The 18,630-nt window shown below is 42.4% G+C and overlaps 1 protein-coding gene across 2 annotated transcripts; it reads right to left on the bottom strand.

Annotated features, from left to right (window-relative positions):
• Positions 1–984: 984 nt before the first annotated feature.
• On the bottom strand, positions 985–15,206 carry LOC115112074 (midkine-B-like). 2 transcript variants are annotated; one of them, XM_065011845.1, is made up of 6 exons: positions 15,059–15,206; positions 6,696–6,820; positions 3,875–3,957; positions 3,495–3,665; positions 2,077–2,238; positions 985–1,953 (listed from the first exon to the last, which is right to left on the bottom strand). In XM_065011845.1, exons 2-6 carry the CDS (start codon positions 6,776–6,778, stop codon positions 1,925–1,927), a joined length of 528 nt encoding a protein of 175 aa, XP_064867917.1. In that variant the 5' UTR covers positions 6,779–6,820; positions 15,059–15,206; the 3' UTR covers positions 985–1,924. The 2 variants fall into 2 exon arrangements, with proteins under 2 accessions (XP_064867917.1, XP_029494683.1); XM_029638823.2 differs by lacking the exon at positions 6,696–6,820 and having other exon boundaries at positions 15,059–15,202.
• Between the last annotated feature and the right edge of the window lie 3,424 nt (positions 15,207–18,630).

Here is an 18,630-nt window from a genome sequence, read left to right on the forward strand (position 1 = left end):
TGAGTTGGAGGCGTGCATGGCCATGCAGTCATGGGTGAACAGGGAGGACAGGAGAGGGCTGAGAACGCACCCTTGTGGGGCCCCAGTGTTGAGGATCAGTGGGGTGGAGATGTTGTTTTCTACCCTCACCACCTGGGGGCAGCCCGTCAGGAAGTCCAGGACCCAGTTGCACAGGGCAGGGTCGAGACCCAGGGTCTCGAGCTTAATGATGAGTTTGAAGGGTACTATGGTGTTAAATGCTGAGCTGTAATCGATGAACAGCATTCTTACATAGGTATTCCTCTCGTCCAGATGGGTTAGGGCAGTGTGCAGTGTGATTGCGAATGCGTCGTCTGTGGACCTATTGGGGCGGTAAGCAAATTGGAGTGGGTCTAGGGTGTCAGGTAGGGTGGAGGGGATATGGTCCTTGACTAGTCTCTCAAAGCACTTCATGATGATGGAAGTGAGTGCTACGTTGCAATAGTCATTTAGCTCAGTTACCTTAGCTTTCTTGGGTACAGGAACAATGGTGGTCCTCTTGAAGCATGTGGGAACAGCAGACTGGGATAAGGATTGATTGAATATGTCCGTAAATACACCAGCCAGCTGGTCTGTGCATGCTCTGAGGATGCGGCCAGGGATGCCGTCTGGGCCGGCAGCCTTGTGTTTAAATGTTTTACTCACGTTGGTTGCAGTGAAGGAGAGCCCGCAGGTTTTGGTCTTCATACCATGACATACCTTTTTTTCCTAATAATCTCCCAAATCTCAGTTTTGGACAAGACTGACTTTATGACCAACATTATCATATTTACATTTTGACACAAGAATACAGGTATCTGAGACATATCGATGCCACATAGGCTATTTTCAACCAGGGACGTAGTTGTTTTGATCCAGTCTCTCTTTAATAGTATAAATGTAGTAAGTTAAACTGCCACTGTATATTTCAACAAAAGCAGAGACTTAACAAACCTTTATTAAGAAGAAACACAAAACAACCAATAGTCAAAATTCTGAGAGTTTATTTTAAGTGGTAGATTTTTTTTCTGTTCCAAGGGTTTGTGTAATAATAATGACAGTAATTACAAAAATGAGAGTACAGATGAACTGTGTGAAGGCGTATGTATGTGTTTGCTAAAATATGAACACAGCAGTTCGACTCAAAATCGCCTGACACCTTTTGAAGTATATATATTATAAAACTAATCGTTTTAACAATACCACTATTATCGTTACAAAGACAATGACTGCCTTCTCTTGAGCATTCAATCTCAGCTTTGTATTGTACATGAATCACGTTGAGCTGACAGTCCTCAGTTTACTAGAAAAATAGTTGATTTGCATCTCTCTACTTTTACTAATTGGCACACGCAACTGAAATCCACTCATCAATTCTGTTAGTAATACTAATTGGTAGTCAAGAGAAAACTATAACAATCACAACAATGTAAGATGAACATTTTTAATTTAAAAAAAACTCAAGTATATCAAATCTACTGGTTAAAATCATCTCAAACCAAGGAGCTTTGCCTTGACTCCAGTTGAACTAATGTAAAGGAACTGAGAGCGTACAAAAAAATACAACAAACTCTGGTTGTACATCACAAGGTTGTCTAGGTAGATCTAAAACACTGCTGAGTTCAAGAGTATCTGTTTCTTGCATATCTTGCATAATACAGCATGTCCAGAACTGCATTCTTACTTGCCAAATTGCCAGGCCACTGACAGCTGGACATTTTTGTGAAGAAAAAATTGTGTTTGTCTACATTTGTGGGATATTTGGTCAATATTCAGAGACATTTAGCATTTGTTATACTGTATTTGAAGGAAGGGCCCACTTGACATCTCATAATTCACTTGTGCATATTATGTTTGTTGAAAAAGCAAAGGATATTGCGTAATAAAATCCAACCAATCACTTCTTCAATGTGGACTCATCCACCTTCTAGTTCTCCTTGCCTCTTCCCTTCTTTCCTGTAGACAATAAAAAAATTAAACAATAGGGTAAATTCATCATAGATTCCTTGCTCAATATTACATACTCATTTGTGGATAGGAATTTTACTTTATTACATCACTTACATTTCTACTTCTTACCTTTGGCCTTTGTCTTGGTCTTTGCGGGGCATGGCTTAGACACCTTGATGGTGGGTTGACACTCTGCGTCATACAGGGCCTTTTTCAGGGTTCCAGACCGGTTCTTGGATCCAGTAGCTGTATCACACTCACCCCAGCTGCCAAACTTATACTTGCAGTCAGCTGAAATTGCACAGTTCAGAAGGGAAAACCGTTGAGTATGATAGTTTTTTTTTAAAAGCCCACGTACGTTAGTTTCTTCCCTACAATGAGTTTGGATCTGAGTACCTCCCCGATCCTTCATCGAATGCGGACACATTCGGGCCATCTGATTGGTCCAGAAACCAATGGTTTGGGCCAGAGCAACATGTGGGTAAAGTGACGGTTTGAAAATTCGACATTGGCTTTGGTACTCTGATTGGTTAGAGACAATCCAATCATTGATGACTTTGCTTTGCACAACGCCCCTCGTGCCCCTCCTCCCAACAAACAACTTCAATGATGGCAGTCTCAGACTAAAGTATGTAGTGAACGACAGAGTAGCGGAAGAATTTAGTGTGAGTCATGTTGGGAAAATTATGATTAAATGACTGAACAAATCATTTTAAATGGAACTGTAACTAAGTAAACTTATACTCTGTTTTATTATATCTGATTAACAATATGAGTTCATAAGAAGGGATTGTGTGACACGGACAAGGAGTAATTAAAGTTAATGAACACCATTCCAACTAGGCAGAAATGAATGGGTTGTGGATTAAGTAAGCAGATAAGGTAGTTAACATATGGTTGAGCTCTGGGGTGTTTTAGATAAGGCTGTGAGTGCATTCCTAGGTTCTCTGTTAATTAGAACTGTCAGCTAAGTGGTTATCGATAATGTTGATGGGTCAAAAGTTAATTCAGTTATGTTGTGTGACCTGTGTGTGTGTTAGTGAGTTAGAATGAACTATTAACCTCACTTTGTCCAGGTCGAGAGGAGGGGATTCTGTTAAGCAATGAAATGACGTCATGTTATTGTATATAAACTGTTGCTCGTGGTTAAGTGTTAGCGCGCTCCGAGAATAAATTATGTTACCTATTATTGAAATGGCTGGTCTCCGTCTATTTTATGCAAACAAGAATCTTACAAATTCATAAAATAAAATAGATTAAGGTTTTTCAATTAATGAAAACACATTGGCATAATTAAATTACAGTAACAGTCATCAGACTATCATAGAACAGTCTGAACATAATTTATTCTAAAGAAATTGTTCTATAGTTTTTTGCGGTTATGTAAATTACTAGGTATTTACTAAGAAATTCCATGATACAATTCTAATGATGTAGTAATAACCTATGAATGACATGTTTGCTATATTTTTGATTGACTGACCACCACTTTACACTTTGAGAAATTGCAAGGGAAATGGAATCATCTATCGATGTATAATTCCTACCGCCGAACTCCTTCTTCCAGTTGCAAGGCACTTTGCACTTCAGTTTCCTCATCTGGTCGTTGCAGGTGCCCTCTCTGACACCGGCTCCACAGTCTCCGTTGTTAGGCACACAGCTACCATAGCGCCATTCCGCACACTCAGTGGCAGCACCCTTGGCCCCTTTCCCCTTCTCTGTGAAACAAAAATGTCAAGATGTAATTATGAAAAAATAAATATACACAGATGACAGAAATAATATCAGCAAAATTCCAATTGGTAATTAGTAAGGACATGTTTCCAACCTTTCATGGGGCTTTATGAACCTCATGAAAGGTGCAACTGCCGTGCTAATTCTAAAACTGGGCACGGCATATTAAAGCCACACATAGCAAATCCCTTACCTCTTTTGTTTTTCCCTGCTTCAGTGGTGACTATCATCAAGGCCACCAGAAGCACCACGACTGTTGAGAACAAACCTTGCATACTGAAGAGAAAAGACCATGCCATTACAATCGTGGCACTAGAAATAATTTAGCCATTCTGTAGGTTATATTGTGTGTCATTTGAGGTGACATCTGCTGTTCCAAAGGTCAACCTGATTTTTCCTCTGGTGTGTATCTATAATCGAGATGAGAGTTGAAAGACCACGATCAAGGTCAAATATTGATCGTTGCCAGCTATTCAAACTAATTCACCCCTGTCCGTTCATGAGGAGTCTGCACATTACAATGAGAGGTTCTCTACTTTAGAGGTGAAAAGTGAATAAAGGATTATAGTCAAAGAGTAAAACAAGTCATGTTATATGAAATGAATTACATGAAACCGTTTTAAAGCTTGACACTCGAGCCTGTGAGAGTGAGAACTAGGAAAATACATGTGAGAGGGCAGAAAGATTGTATAGATTTTTTCCCTATGCTCTCATGACTCAATTTAGGGTCAATCAGACAAACTGTGAGGCACACAACCAGCAATGAGGATCAATTGGTCATGAGCTACCCACTCCACCCTTTCACTTCCCCTTACACAAAACAACACGTTTTCCAACATGAACACCAAACAAAATACAACATTTCATTTTGTGACATGCAGTTGCCTGGAATATGTTCGAAAACATAAATCTATCCGGCTCATGTTGATGACACATCAGATCCTCCTCTCCACCCTCTCCGAGTTGGGCATCTCCGGCGCGGCCCACGCTTGGATTGCGTCCTACCTGACAGGTCGCTCCTACCAGGTGGCGTGGCGAGAATCCGTCTCCACACCACGTGCTCTCACCACTGGTGTCCCCCAGGGCTCTGTTCTAGGCCCTCTCCTATTCTCGCTATACACCAAGTCACTTGGCTCTGTCATAACCTCACATGGTCTCTCCTATCATTGCTATGCAGACGACACACAATTAATCTTCTCCTTTCCCCCTTCTGATGATCAGGTGGCGAATCGCATCTCTGCATGTCTGGCAGACATATCAGTGTGGATGACGGATCACCACCTCAAGCTGAACCTCGGCAAGACGGAGCTGCTCTTCCTCCCGCGGAAGGACTGCCCGTTCCATGATCTCGCCATCACGGTTGACAACTCCATTGTGTCCTCCTCCCAGAGCGCTAAGAACCTTGGCGTGATCCTGGACAACACCCTGTCGTTCTCAACTAACATCAAGGCGGTGGCCCGTTCCTGTAGGTTCATGCTCTACAACATCCGCAGAGTACGACCCTGCCTCACACAGGAAGCGGCGCAGGCCCTAATCCAGGCACTCGTCATCTCCCGTCTGGATTACTGCAACTCGCTGTTGGCTGGGCTCCCTGCCTGTGCCATTAAACCCCTACAACTCATCCAGAACGCCGCAGCCCGTCTGGTGTTCAACCTTCCCAAGTTCTCTCACGTCACCCCGCTCCTCCGCTCTCTCCACTGGCTTCCAGTTGAAGCTCGCATCCGCTACAAGACCATGGTGCTTGCCTACGGAGCTGTGAGGGGAACGGCACCTCAGTACCTCCAGGCTCTGATCAGGCCCTACACCCAAACAAGGGCACTGCGTTCATCCACCTCTGGCCTGCTCGCCTCCCTACCACTGAGGAAGTACAGTTCCCGCTCAGCCCAGTCAAAACTGTTCGCTGCTCTGGCCCCCCAATGGTGGAACAAACTCCCTCACGACGCCAGGACAGCGGAGTCAATCACCACCTTCCGGAGACACCTGAAACCCCACCTCTTTAAGGAATACCTAGGATAGGATAAAGTAATCCCTCTCACCCCCCCCCCCTTAAAAGATTTAGATGCACTACTGTTCCACTGGATGTCATAAGGTGAATGCACCAATTTGTAAGTCGCTCTGGATAAGAGCGTCTGCTAAATGACTTAAATGTAAATGACACATTAAACACAATTCATGTCATCTTATTGTCACAATCGCGCGTCCCATCTTTGTGTATCATGGTCATTGCATTATGCAGACATAACACTGTGTATTATTTTTTTACTCGGACATCATTGAACGCGCAATAGAACACCAGAATATGTACTGCAAATGGTTTTTTACCACGTTGCCGGACATTCTCCTCGGTTTCATCAACAAAACAATCAAATATATAGCTGCAAGCACCAATGGTGGAGTTCAGCTATGGGCCTTACCGTGCCACCATCAGGAAAAATTTGACACAAAGCCCAAGGACGAGTTACTTCAGTACTTTCCAAATATCAGAATTCACAATCAAACTGATCATGCAATCATGCTTTTGATGTATGTTGGACCATTTTTAACGTCTTCTTCTCCAGAACCGCTGGACCGATCGGGACCAAATTTGGTATATAGCATCTATGAATGCAAGACTAGCTGAAACAATATGGCCGCTATGAGCCAATGAGCTTGCATGTCCAACAGCGCCACAATGTGGCCAAACTCAACCCTCCTTTACAGGTTAGCAAGGCTGGCCATGTTGTTTGAGGTATGTTTCTGCTAAACCCCTGATAACAAAGGCACTGGGGCGACCAGTTACAGATTTCAGCTTTAAGTTCAAAAGAAAAGGACAGTAACTCATAGATAAAGAAATAGCGCCCTATTTCTGAAATGTCTGGTTGTCTATAAGGCATCCTCCTAGACTCTCAAGTTCTGAGTTTCTATTTATTCTCTGACTTAATTGAGTTCATGTCTATTCTTTCTGCCAACAGTCCCAGAGCTAGCAGCAGGGGATGGATGGCAGCACCAGATCACCATGGTGAAGGCTAACCCACCTGCTGGGAGGTGATAGGGGCCGCCCTGACAGGGAGAGCTCGATGGAAGAGGCTTGGTTTGAAGCAATTCTTCTGGGGGACATGGGGGAACTGCTTGTCTCTGTCTGGGTTAGAAGAGTTCAGAGCTGTGCCGGGACAGACAGGTCTAGTATTAGTTTGAAGAACACCCACAAAGAGTAACTCTTTTCATTCCAGGAATCTGACATCAATTACCCAAACAAGGTTGCCTATAATACCAAATCCTTGATTTTGTGGTGGGAATCTAAAAGTATTTCACGCTTTCCCTTCAAAAGATTAGCGGCCCTATTCAATCAATCTGCTTCCCAGGGTAATAAAAACTGAAACATTGCTTCTCACTATGCAAAGAAGTATTTGAAATATTATTACGTTTATATCTGTGACATACAATCAACATTCAAGGCACAAGACGTGTTTTCTGTACCATAGCCTGATTATTGGCTAGGATTAATTAGGACCCCTCATTAATGACTGGCAAAATGCATAAATCATACAAGTTTCCTAGTGGAACACAAACAATGAAGCCATCGAGAACAAAGAATTGAGATCACACAGCAGCAGGAAACTAAGATGTCACGTTCTGGGCTGTTCACGATATGTCATGTTACAATGAATCTTCCTACAACACAAACTAAGACGCCAACCCAGCAAACCAAAATTGGTTCTGTGAAAGTTCCCAGAACGTTGGTTAGGTTGTGGCAAATGTTCTCATAAGACAACAGTCCAGTTGTGCTGATGATTATACAATGTTTTGTCAAGATCGTTAGAAGCATACTCGGACCAACGTGCAGCGTGATCTGGGTTCCACATCTTTATTTAGTGAAATGCACAAAACAATAAAGCAAGAACAAACGTGACGACAATGGAGTGCTGACATACAACTACCCATAAACAATATCCCACAAAACACAGGTGGAAAAAAGCTACCTGGCGGAACTGGACACCGGCCCTGGCCTGGACATCGGTGCAGAGGAAGACTCCTGCCATGGAGCTGGACTGGACGCCGTGCTCGGACTGGACTTCGGCGCAGAGGAAGGCTCCTGCCTTGGACCTGGACTGGACGCCGTGCTCGGGACTGGACATCGGCGCAGAGGAAGGCTCCTGAACTGGAGGTTCTGGACCGTGGACCGTCTCAGGAGGTTCGGACTGTGGACCATCTCAGGAGGTTCCGGACTGTGGACCGTCGTAGGAGGTCCACAGTCTGGAAATCATCACCGGAGGTTCCGGACTGGAAATCGTCGCCGAAAGCTCTGGACTGGGGACCGTCGCCGGAAGCTCTGGACTGGGGACCGTCGCCGGAAGCTCTGGACTGGGGACCGTCGCCGGAAGCTCTGGACTGGGGACCGTCGCCGGAAGCTCTGGACTGGGGACCGTCGCCGGAAGCTCTGGACTGGGGACCGTCGCCGGAAGCTCTGGACTGGGGACCGTCGCCGGAAGCTCTGGACTGGGGACCGACGCCGGAAGCTCTGGACTGGGGACCGACGCCGGAAGCTCTGGACTGGGGACCGTCGCCGGAAGCTCTGGACTGGGGACCGTCGCCGGAAGCTCTGGACTGGGGACCGTCGCCGGAAGCTCTGGACTGGGGACCGTCGCCTGAAGCTCTGGACTGGGGAGGGACACTGGAGGCCTGATGCGTGGGGCTGGCACATGTGGCACCGGACTGGTGACACGCACCTCAGGTCGAGTGCGAGGAGCAGGCACAGGATGTACCTGACTGGGAAGGCGCACATGAGGAAGAGAGCGAGGAGCAGGCACAGGACGTACAGGGCTGAGGAGACGTACTGGAGACCTGGTGCGTATAGCCGGCATCAATGGTACCGGTTCGATGATACACCTCGCCCGGCAAATGCGAGGAGCTGGCACAGAATGTACTGGGCTGTGAAGGCGCACTGGAGACCCGGCATGCATAGCCAGCATCAATTGTACCGGAACTTTAACACACTTCGCACGGCAAGTGCGAGGAGCTGGCACAGGATGTACTGGGCTGTGAATTCGCACTGGAGACCTGGTGTGTATAGCCGGCATCAATTGTACCGGAACTTTAACACACTGACTCATGTGGCATTAAACGAATTACACACTCCTTAGGGCAACTGTCGTGCATCTTCCACCAACTTAACAACCCTCTCCGCTCTTTCTCCTCCAATACCTCCATCCAATCTCTGACGCTCTCCATTCACTCTCCTCCAGTATCTGCCTCTTCTCCCAGACAGGCTCTGGTTCACTCCTCGGCTCCGCCGACCACCCCATGTGCCCCCTCCCAATTCTTTTTACTTTTTCGGTCTGTCTTTTGGGCTTTCCTTGTGGCCGCGAACCCCGGCGTCGTCGCTGTCCTCCATTCTCTCCTTGCGTCTCCCGCCAAGGAAGGCGATCCTTTCCTGCCAGGATTTCCTCCCAAGTCCAGGATCCTTTCCCATCCAGAATCTCCTCCCAAGTCCATGTTACCCTCTCCTCCTGGGCACGCTGATTGGCCCTGTTGTGGTGGGATATTCTGTCACGATCGTTAGAAGCATACTCGGACCAACGTGCAGCGTGATCTGGGTTCCACATCTTTATTTAGTGAAACGCACAAAACAATAAAGCAAGACCGAAACGTGACAACAATTGAGTGCTGACATACAACTACCCATAAACAATATCCCACAAAACACAGGTGGAAAAAAGCTACCTAAATATGATCCACAATTAGAGACAACGATTACCAGCTGCCTCTAATTGGGAATCACACAAAATCACCAACATAGAAAACAAAACTAGAACCCCACATAGAAATAATAAACTAGACTAACCCCCAGTCACGCCCTGACCATAGAAAATAAGGGCTCTCTATGGTCAGGACGTGACATGTTTCTATAAAACATTTGGTCTGGTCTTTAAAGGTTCCCGGAATGTTTCATTGGGTTGTGGGTGGGAACATTGTGGGGACATCACAAAAGCTATGTTCCCAAAACGTAAAAACCTTCCAGTTGTGCAGATGATTACGCAATGTTTATGCAATTATGCAATTTGAGAATGCAAAAAACATTCACCCGATGTTACGTGAACATTCCCAGAACACATTTTTTTTAATGTTCTTTAAAAGTTCCTAACACATATCTTTATGTTGTGGGAACATGGCAAAAAATATATTCCCAAAACACAACTGTCCAGTTGTGCAGATAATTACAAGATTTCTATTAGGTTGAAAAAACATTTGCCTGATGTTGCAAGAAGGTTCCCAGAACATGTTTTTATGTTCTTTAAAAGGTTCCTAAAACATTTATTTAGGTTATGGGAACATTGTGGGGATATGACAAGATAGGTTCCAAAAACACAAAATCTGTCCAGTTTTGAAGGCATTCTTACAATGTTTGTATCAGGGTGCACAAAACATTCCCTCAATGTTCCCAGAATTATCAAATTAAGTTTTGAACAGTCCATAGATGTTTATTTCATGTGTCAGTGTTATCTTACTGTTTAGGAAGTTAGTTGTACAACAATCCATGTAGAAACACATGGCAATTATTTGGAATCACGTGATTTTACCATAATTAGTTGATAGTCGCAAGCAGGGATCAAACCCGGGCTTTGGACTGTTATCCCTGGAATGAATCCACTGCACCACTGGGGTGTGACTAACACGAATATAAAGCTGTTTACACCTTTACTCTGACTTCCAGGTTGTGGTCTTAGTCGTTGTAAAAGATATAATAACAAAATCTAGAAAAATAAGTGTCCTCTATTTCTTTCTTTCTCTGCCAATTTTCTTTATATGCTGTAAAGTTTTACTTTCATTTTCCCTCCAAACTTGATTTCAGAATTCATGTTCAATTATTTCCTGGCAGATTGTGGTGAGGTGTACATAGACGTGCATATGTACTAAGACATATACTGTAGCCATAGTTTGGATCATCATTTAAGGATCCACTAGAAACATCAAGATCGTGGTGGTGCAGCAAACCAAGTAGCAAACTAAGTAGACTACAAGGCTTGAAGATGGCAGATTGCAGGTTCAAATCTACTTGATTGCCATTGTTGAAAAAAGCTACAGCTTTGTTTGGACAATACCCTAATATAATAGAATGATGAAAGAGGATAGGGATGCCATTCGTTTAAAACTTTGGCAACTTCCTACAGCCTAATAATGTTACATTACACATCAATGTTAGCAGAACATTGCAGCAATGTTTTCAGAACTAATTGCATTATCGTTGAAGTATTTTTTTTGAACAATTCTGGATTGTCGTGTCATAACCTTACAGAATAGCTTTATTAGAGTCCTGCAGGGAGGTTTATTGTTATCAGGGTTAATAGTAATATCTACATCAACATTCGCTGAATATTCCTGGAATGTTTTTTAAGAACAACTTCTATTGCTCCAACATTATATTGCTTAAGTATTTTCAGGGAACATTATTACAACCATCATGTCACAATGTCACACTATAACCTTTTTGAAACCATTGTAGGAATGAATATTCCCTGCCTTTTGTCATGGGTGTTTTGAAAATCATTTCCCTCAACATTAGCAGAACGTTCCTGTACTGTTTCCTCAGAACCGGTTCTACTGCTCCCACATTTTGTTGCGGCAGTATGTTTCGAAGAACATTACCGGAACATTGTGTTATTACATTCCCCGGCAACCTAATGACAACCTTAGGGGAATGTTCTGTTGCAGTTTTTACAGATGTTGTGAAGAAAATGTGAGTGAATGTTGGGAGAAGATTCCAAGGACATAGCAACAGGAAGCACCCCCTGATGAATCTAAATACCCCCCCCCCCCCACGTCGACTTAACGGGAATCTTAGATAATGTTCTGTGAATGTTCCCGGTTTTCTGGGAAGTCTCTGATGAACAGCACCCTTGTGTATTTCCCGTTGCCCACACAAACTCATCTAACAGCAACATTTGTTTTATTGGTTTGTGCCTGAGCCAATATGTCCAGAAGCAGAGCAGAGATGGCAGTCACATCCTCTCACATTGCAGTATGCTCGCATTGAACTTTCCCTGCCTGCGGGCAGCCCTGGATAGAAAGGTCAGCTACAACTGATGAATCAACAACTCACTGGAAAAGTCCAATCCATTAGAGGTTATCACCTCTCTGAACTATGGCCTCGTACTGTGTGAGGTAGAATGCCATAAGCGGCAGCCATCCACTCACTACTGAAAGGGAGCTGGTCTACCTGAGAATCTACCAAGGCACAATCCTTCTATCAGGCAATTTTACAATTGGCTTCTGAAAGTGTTATATCTGTATTTGACTGCTCATCAAAAGGACTGAGAATGAAAGCGATGGCTACACAAATACCAGGCCAGCAGGCCCTCTGGCACATACACTTACTGCTCCTCTTCAAGCCAGTTGATCAAATATTCTGCTGGCCCAGTAAATCTGTCTTCTGTCCTCAAAAAAGTAATTAGGCACCAGTGGCCAGTAAGCATAACTAAACACTCCAAGCAACCATAAAACTCTGGAAACTCCCCATTCTCAACTCCCCCCCCCCCCCCCCCCTCCCACCCCCCAGCTAGCAGTTCCAATGACATTCTTCCCCTGGTCATAGATGTCGAGGGGCTACTCCAGGCAACACATTTGTCAATGATGAAACAACACCCAGCAGGCCTTGTCTAACCCACTGAGCCTTGCCGTGGGTGAGGCCCGGAGAGCACTCAAATTCTTTCATCGTTCTTTGCTAATGCAGACTCCCTGTATCAAAACAGAGCCTTTTCCTGGTCTCCTTTCACTCCATTCTAAAGGGCCACTAGACAGATATCCCATGCAGAGGCTTTGTTCCACACATCTGAATGTGACCTTAGCATATTGGGAGAAAGGTCATCTTAAAATACTACAGCTTACAAGAGCTAGCATGCTGAAAGACTTGCTAAATATGCCGACAAACATTGCTATTTTTATCAGTGCCAGTAATTTTTATCCATCAGTAATGCAGCTGTAACAAGAATGTTAGAATATTTAGGTATGGGTGTGTAAGAGATCTTCTTTACCCAACCATAAACATGTTATTATGAAACATCGCACACTATTAATATCCCACCCAACTACCACCATCTACCCATCACACAATGGGATGAACATAATATTTATTGCCTAGCAGAAAGCAAACCAAATAGTAAAATTGGACCAAACACCGTAACCATCATAATTCAATTGACTCAAATGGTGGTTCCTCTTGCTAATAATCTGATCATGGTCAAATAGATAACATTAGAGTTACTGTCAAACACACATCTAGATCAGTTCTACAACGAAACAATAACAACACATGGAAAGCAGGACCACACTGAACCTGAAAAGCATAAAGGGTTAAAGTCACTCTTGTTTTTACTGCAAAGCAGCATTCCTCGTCTTCTCAGAAAAGCCACTGACCGCAAAAAAAAAGAAGGAGAGAATGCCCACTAAGACCAATAAGAGAGAAGCTGCGGGGTCGAAGGTCACTCTAAAGAAAGACAGTTAACAAAGAACCAGAATGTCCTGGCCTACTTAAGGAAGTAACACTTAGTGGCCAACAAATGGCTGAATCACATGCTTTATTTGATCTAATATACAAAATATAGGCGGATTCTGGCCGTCAGAGACCGACAGTGCAAGGACATAGTGGAACACATTATTGACTCAAATAGGATGAGTGCACTTTATCTACTATATGGTCAACAGCTAAACGTTCTCCCTGCCATCAATGACATGAAAATATGATCCCTTCTGGTTGAGGCTTGGCAGTCATGACAGAATGGTTTATTCTCTAAAAGAGACAATGGCCCTTGCCTACTTACCTCACATTCCTTCTTATTTCACGATACGCTTACATAACCAACGACAGACTCCATCATACCCATGAGCAGTGAGAGAATAGTTGAGGGGCCCTGCAGGCTGAACGGTGCATTTCAATAGCCAGCGAGAGTTTTATCTGTCTTTTCAAAGCTGTTTTCTCTCCACTGATTATCTGTGCCATTGCCTCGAGGTCCATCTGCCAAGCTCACACAAGCTGTAAAGCCCCATGCTACCCCTCCTCCCTTTCTAAAAACATAACCCCCCGAGGCACAATCTGTATCCAGCGTGCCCAATAGCTTTCTAAAAGAGACAAAAATACAACAGGAAAAACAATGATAACAACAGATTGAGGACTATCTTTTTCCCCATTTCATCTCTCTAAGGTTATGTTGCTTTGGTTGTTATCTCTGACTGCAAATCATATTTTACAGCCCCTTACACAGCCCCTACTTTGGATGGGGGGGGGGGGGGGGGCAGATAATTGTGGTCAGGTGAAAAGGTCCTGGGCAGTGAAAGACAAAGAAAGGAGAACAACTCTTGAGTGGAGTGGATAGCAGTGAATGCAAGTACTTGAGTTTGGAGTCGATTTCAATGGTCATATTCTTGAGGTGGAAGAGATTTACATTTACATCCGTTTTAGTCATTTAGCAGGAGCTCTTATCCCGAGTCACTTACAGTTATTGCTCATGTGAAGTTTTCTGGTCATAAAAACCATTCAATGGCCCAAACTTAGAGCAAAAGATTTCTGGCACATGAACACAATTAAAGATTGTAGAATAAATGGCTACTTTAAGATGAACAAAGATATGCAAAAGTACACTTTCAAACTATGTAGCTTTCACTACAGCTGAAATAGTAACAACTCAACATAATGACTTATATTAAACAATATTCTTATATTGCGCAGGATTTATCTCAGTTCTAAATGTATAGCCACGTTACTGTAACTATTTTGAGCTGTTATACTTGAGTTTGGAAGAAGTCCAGAGGGTACACCACTCACACACGTCTTATTATCATCAAAACTAGAATGTGTCACCCCTGAGGACGTTGTCACACAGTGAAAAGTAGCTAACATAATTAGAAAGTTATTAAACTCAAAGCAAAAACAATTACAACAAAACGTATCTTGGCCACAATTTCTTCTGAGCCCTAAACAGAACCGTTGTAGAATGAAACAAGTTCGTTCTGTTCAGTATTTTTTAATGTAATCCTTCATAAACTTCATATTTAGGATTCGCGTGTATGGGACAAAAGTTGTGTGTTCGTTACTGGCAAAAGTTTTGAATATATGCAGTAAAGTCAACACATGGTGCATAAAATTACTTAAAACTAAAAAGCATAAAACATAAAACTAAAAAGAAAAACTCAAGAAAGAAACCTACACACAAATAAAACCTCCCAAGAAAAATAACTCCCAATGAAAAAGAAATTACACACGACATGTCAGTTATCCTCCAGAGGATTCCGATGATGGAGACTATATATTTGAACTATTAAAAGTGAGTAATGACAACGTTGTATTGAGTGACACAAAATAATCATTTTATCACTATACATTTGGATAAATACACATATAACTTACTTGTTTCTTTGATCGTACTTCTTGGCGAGAGTTAAAGGTCTTACTCTGAGCCACAAGAGAGTCCTACAGTCCTAGAATACCTCTATCCCGGTCAGCTTGCTCTTATTTGTCGCCCTCCCCTTTGTTTCTCCAAAACTAGTTTGAGCTGGTAACATTAGGGCCACACTAAATTAACCATCTAGTGACATCACTAACCCACGTGATGATTACGGGTCAAGAGACACCTAACCGCGCAACCCCTAGCCTAGGGTATAAACTTTTTGTTTTATTTTTGTGAATCCCTAGAAGCCTAAATTATTATGTCTCAGTCATTGTTCTAGTCTTTTGAAGCTACAAGTATTTTTTTAATGCTTGCTAATTAAAAATACATTGATTGCTATTTATACCCATATCAATTTCACTACCAGACATTACCACAGAGAAAGGAAAGCAGAATGACGTGCTCAAACGACCTACCATAGACAGATTCTATTATTCTATGGTGCCTACAGAATGCCTAGGGATGTAGGCATCAGAAATGCAGTGGTGTAAAGTACTTAAGTAAAAATACTTTAAAGTACTACTGAAGTAGTTTTAAAAAATCTGTACTTTACTTTACTATTTATATTTTTGACAACTTTTACTTTTACTTCACTACATTCCTAATGAAAATAATGTATTTTCCCTGACACCCAAAATAACACGTTACATTTTGAATGCTTAGCAGGACAGGAAAATGGTCCCATTCATGCAGTTATCCAGACAACACATGGTCATCCCTTCTGCCTCTCATCTGGCGGACTCACTAAACAAATGCATCTTTCGCAAATTATATCTGAGTGTTGGAGTGTGCCCCTTGCCATACATACAGTTTAAAAACAAGAAAATGGTCCTGCCTGCTTTGCTTAATAGAAGGAATTTTAAATTATTCATACTTTTACTTTTGATACTTACAAATACTTTTAGACTTTTACTCAAGTAGTATTTTACTGGGTGACTTTTACTTTCTATTAAGGTATCTATACTTTTACTCAAGTATGACAATTGGGTACCTTTTCCACCACTCCACAGTAAATGCTATACAGGAGGACAGGAGGGATTGACCAGTCATTTGCCCTATAATTCCTGGCCACCTCTGATTTTGTACCCAGAGAGCTTATTGTCACACAACATCTTCCATTAGACAGGGACACTGGATAAGAGCCATTTATAAACACCACCTGTAAGCCAGAGGAAGCTGGTGGGAGGAGCTATAGGAGGACGGGCTCATTGTAAAGACTGTAATGGAATTAATGGTATGGTGTCAAACATATGGAAACCACATGGTTTGACCATTTATTCAATTTCAGCCATATACAATGAGTCCGTCCTCCTATAGCTCCTCCTACCAGCCTCCTCCAGTGTAAGCAAATGCTCGACCACAGGGCAGAGTAACAGTGTGTTGCCTAGATAGGCTGACAGTGTTTTACAGTAAATAACCACATTTTCAATAACTAGATGACTGTACTGATAACATACAACGTATTCAGTATGTGTCTACATGTTATCTAGTATCGATGTACAGTATATCCAAGATAACTCTGTGACCTCGGGCCATGTGATTTGGTAATCCCAGGAGGGCAGGGGAGGTGAGTCAGGACCACAATAGCGATCAGACCAGAATCTGAACCATAGACAGGGACATTTCCAATTGCCAGTTGGATAGCATGCCAACAATGAGTCAGAGCAAGGGGAAAAAAGCTGTTCAATTTCACAAATGGACCAAACTGATAAACACACATCCAATACAACATCCAGCAGTAACTAGTCAGTATCCAATTACAGTATTGAATCATTCCAGACGATGCACTATGAATCAGCTCTGACTTACATGACTCATCATTTTCAAACACATTGCATGTTGCAACACCGAGGCATTTAACTATCATTATTACTTTCTTTCAGACATTTTTACAAAAATGGCAGTTTGTCTCACTGGGTTGGACCATCAAGCTTTGCTTACATACCACTCTGTATACGCTGCTCTATGCTCTGTCTGAGCACTGGGTTTAGGCCTCAGGGAATCTTTGAGGTCTTTATCTCAGTTGTTGATATCTTTTGAGCTGGTCTTGCAGCCAGGGATTAGGGAGCCGCGAATGGCCTATGAGGACGGTTTGTTTTTACCAGATCCTTGTAAAAAAAAAAAAAATGTTTTACAGGTGTGGGTAGCTTTATGGTTTGCAACAAATGAGGGGAAATGTGCAGTCTCAAAAGGCTTTCAATACTTGCACTGCAATGGCTTTATGTGGTTGGGCATTCAGGATTGGTCGAAACCAGTGTCTCATATGAGCCAATGCTATCATCCAGACAGAACATGTAACATTGCAAGGCTAAATAAAGGCTCAAGAATAAAATGAAGATGCAACATAGTCCATTTGATCGCTGTCATGAGTCTACCAAATTAATAGATAGATTAGCTGGCATTTCGTCTTGATAGCCTCTGATTGTGAGGAATAAACATTTGTATTACATCACAAGCCCTTGAATTTCATCAGTAATTATTGAGGCTGTTTTCCTCAAATTACAAGAGGGTACACTCCAAACTGTGGACTTCTAACCGCTTTTAAAAACATTGTGTGTTTGGGTTAGACAGCTAACCCTAGCCATATGTCAACCCTTATACCACCTCCAAAATCCCGTATACCACCTCCCATTGAACCCCTCATTGTGTACAAGGAAACTTTGAAAAGAACCAGGCTAACAGACAGTTGAGGTGGACTCCATTCTTATGTCAGTCTACAGTAACAATCATCACCTGTGCAGTAGGTCACCTGAGGTAGCTGATAAATATTAATAGGACCTTATACAAATGCAGGGTTATTAAGAAGTGCACTTTTACCGAAAGGATAAATAGAATCAACACTCACAAGAAAGTCATTACAATAAATACAAATGCAGGGTTATTAAGAAGTGCACTTTTACTGAAAGGATCAATAGAATCAACACTCACAAGAAAGTCATTACAATAAATACAGTTGTTTAAGTAGCATCCTTTATTATTTGTTTCCCCCAAGCAGATAACAAAAAAACAAAAAATACAAATCAGCCAATAGAAACAATTATACAGATTGATATCGTCAACATTGCACACCAGTCTGTCCATCACGTTTTGGTCACTATTTATATGAAGTAAAAAAAATGGCATATTTTTGAATAAAGAAAAAAACACAATATTGCACAGTAATTTAAATGTTCTATTTATTTATTTTAATTGTGATAGATACTCTCGCACCTGAATTGCACAGCAACTCAAAACAAAGCACAGATAATATACATAAACTACCATTCCTTGTTCTACTGCAGCTCCCTTAAAAATGTCATAAAAGAGGCATTTAAATTGTCTAACCCCATTCAGTCACTGTAAGCCCTGCTTGCATTGCACTCATGCAACTGAACACTAATACAGTTTTGCGTTAATGCAGTTATAACATTGGTAGTTCCACGCTCCTGCCATTCCAAAGAGCACTTTCCACTTGTATGTAATTCAAAGATAGTGGATTTCTACTGAAGATAGTACTTTTAAAATCAGCGGACATACGGAAATGACGATGGGA

This window comes from Oncorhynchus nerka, linkage group LG27, assembly GCF_034236695.1.
Source record: "Oncorhynchus nerka isolate Pitt River linkage group LG27, Oner_Uvic_2.0, whole genome shotgun sequence".
Taxonomy (NCBI): Eukaryota; Metazoa; Chordata; class Actinopteri; order Salmoniformes; family Salmonidae; genus Oncorhynchus; species Oncorhynchus nerka.